The following is a 3,039-nucleotide window of genomic DNA, read 5'->3' on the forward strand; positions in this document are numbered from 1 at the left end:
GCGAGGGAGTCGTGAAAACAGAATTGTCTGCGCAGACTTCATTATAATGTCATTGCATCCATGCCTCCGTCTTTTCATTTCTCGGAGGTTATCAAAATATTTTACAGCATGAAAGGTAATTGTGAATGTGCTTGGAGGATTGAACAGCTTGTAATAAACACAATTCCTTCTTCTATTTCCCCCTGATGACTGCGTCTTTGTTGTAGTTCTGCGAATCGTCTTCGTTATTTCGAGGTCGGTGGAAAGGCTAAGAGATAAAGCAGTAATAGGGCGTTATCGATTGTGGCTAAAGAGAAAATGTCCAGGAGAGGGTTATAACCTCCTCGACATTTTGTTTGCTTTATGAGTCGATTCTTTTGAAGATTTTTACTGGATAAAATATAATGGTTAGCGAAGAGGGATTTACTACTGTCCTGGGCTCATCTTATGATATTAAATTATATTCTATATCTTATAATGTAATTATTTTATATCGTCTGATGGGGGTTTGTTTTGATTTCTTTTGTATTGTCATTTTATCATCGTGTCTGTGTGCGTGGTTGGCGGGTGCTCTGGTGTGGTGTGCTTCTTCTTTCCTATCAAACATCTGTCGTCTTTATCTCCCATCCTTCTTTTTTGTGTTTGTTACTCTCTTGTAACACCTCTAATCTTCAGTACTTATATGACCTTTTTGTGTTTCAAGTGCCATAAAACACTTACTAAAACTAATAGTAATAGAACAAATCGTGTCTGTTTGGTCTTCCACAGCGTATCAGGCTCCGACCAGCGCCTGTCCTATGCCAGGCATCTATGACTATGTGCACAAGGGGTCGGACTGCACCGGACAACTGGACATTGGATGCTCAAGGGATTCCGAGATAGTTGTGGACGGCCGCTGTCCTGGAGGAGAATCGGGTAGGTAGATGTGTGTGTGTGTGTGTGTGTGTGTGTGTGTGTGTGTGTGTGTGTGTGTGTTGGTGTGTATGTGTGGGTGTGTGTGTGCATTGTTGGTTGAGTAGGACACAGGAGAGAGAGAGGGGGGAGAGGGGGGAGCGAGAGGGGAGCGAGAGAGAGAGAGAGAGAGAGAGAGAGAGAGAGAGAGAGAGAGAGAAAGAGATACTACCGCTACACATTTTACTTATCTTCCATTATATCTCCAGCGGACGTGCTCCAATGTTATGCCAACTGGACAGAGAACGATCGGGTGTTTCTTATTGCTGGCCGGGCTGGGGACTTGAGGAAGGCTGCAGACTGCTTGGTGAGTGTTGACAGGATTGATTTCGTTTTAGTAAGAGTTTTACGACACTAGCAACACAATAAGGTTATATAAGTAACGAAGATTAGAGGTGTTACAACAGAGTAACAAACACTGAAAGATGAAGGAAAGATAGAGATGATAGGTGTATGGTTGGAAAAAAGGGGCAAACCACACAGGGAACCCATCCAGAATTGTTTCTTATTGCCAATGTCCACGTATGTGTGGGATTGCTAAACAGTTCTGCTTTACTTTACTTACTTTAATCCAGGTAGTTTTTGCATGGTTTCTTTAGCTATTTAATTTTGTCTACAAATGATTTTTTAATGTACATTTTTAGATTCTTCAACCATTCCGACTTGTTAAGTAAAACCAAGCCGTGCTTTGAACTAACGTGAAAACAACCAACTTGTGTCGGTGGCGCTCATTAAAATTTGACCATCTGCAGTTACGAGCTCTGTGGAACTTTTCCCATTTACCAAACTGAATTGAACTTCTCTAATTGATTGCAAATATTTCACACATTCATCGAGACAATTTAGATCATTTTGGAGATAGGCTACTTCGATGCAGTCTGTCAGGGCCAACCCGGATTGAGTACATAATATTATATCTTAGTAAGGCTACTGACGCCTTTTGCGCACTAAACCATTACACCTGTGATGTACTTAAACTTTGATGACATCTCTCAGGTGTACAAAGTGACAGCCAAAGGGTACGAGTTGGAAGCAGATCCATCGTGTGGCAGCGAGAGGGTTAACGTCATGGGACGACCCATAGACTTCATCGTCAAGTCACCGAGCAGTAAGTAGCATTTTATTAGACATATGTTCATTTCGACGCTTTTTTTTTTTTTTTTTTTTTTTTGAATTTGTTGGCTCACTATTTGAATTATAGCCTCAAATACATTTCGTTTTATTGGTTTATGATATTGAAACTTAGCCGTAAACATTTTGTTTTAGTGGTTCATGATAACCCAATGCCATATCTGTGTGTATGTATGTATTAGTGACCGGTGATGATTTTATCCTATGGGGTTAGAAAAAGTGTAACAATAAAAGCACTGTGAAATGCATGCAGCTCTGGGGGCGTTACTTCTTCCGTCTTTTCTGTTGTACTGTCATAAAAGTGTCTCTCTCACTCTGAGTCTTTCTGACTTGAATTCATTATCAATTTCATGACAATTTGAAATTACTACACAATACCCTCCCCGCCCCACCCCACCCTACTCCCTGCCCCGAATTCTTTTTCCCCTGCTCGTGTCTGGCAGAGCCGTGCACCATGTCCACTACCAAGTCCGCAACGATCTACCCGGCCCAGTCCCAGGAGTCACGAGACGAGACGGGCATCTACGACACGCAGCAGCCCGGGAAGAAGAGCGGGCCCTCCTCGGAGGTCATCGAGACGCCACCCAGGAACAAAAATCCGAACGGCGTTATCGGCAGACGGTCGGGGGTGACCATGTGTAGCCTCGCCTTTCTGTCGCTGAGCTTTGTCATGGCGACGACCATGACCTTGACAAGGTGATACCGCCTCGTCCATGATGCTAACGCGGTTTGATTTTTTAAAATAAGAAATATGGTTTTGATTATAACCATGGTCAACCCCGCCCACATCCCCCACCCACCGCCCCCTTTTCTACAAGGCTGGGTGAGGGTGAGGGGGGGATGTTGAGGCGGGTCCATTGTTGTGAGAGGATGTGATGGTTCTTATTCACAAAGCGAGATTTTGGGGGGCTGGACGCATAGATAGAGACCAGTGCTGGTGCTGGTGTCTCGGCCTCACTTTATGGGTGTGCTGTAAGT

General features: G+C 43.7%; 1 protein-coding gene across 1 annotated transcript; it reads left to right on the plus strand.

The window, feature by feature from the left end:
* Positions 1–747: 747 nt before the first annotated feature.
* Positions 748–3,033, plus strand: LOC101853387 (the record flags this gene model as incomplete). Its single annotated transcript, XM_013082603.1, is given in 4 exon segments — positions 748–894; positions 1,140–1,237; positions 1,927–2,038; positions 2,505–3,033. Coding segments are annotated over 4 exon segments (585 nt in total). The 3' UTR covers positions 2,762–3,033.
* Between the last annotated feature and the right edge of the window lie 6 nt (positions 3,034–3,039).

Source organism: Aplysia californica, unplaced genomic scaffold, assembly GCF_000002075.1.
Source record: "Aplysia californica isolate F4 #8 unplaced genomic scaffold, AplCal3.0 scaffold00184, whole genome shotgun sequence".
Lineage (NCBI taxonomy): Eukaryota > Metazoa > Mollusca > Gastropoda > Aplysiida > Aplysiidae > Aplysia > Aplysia californica.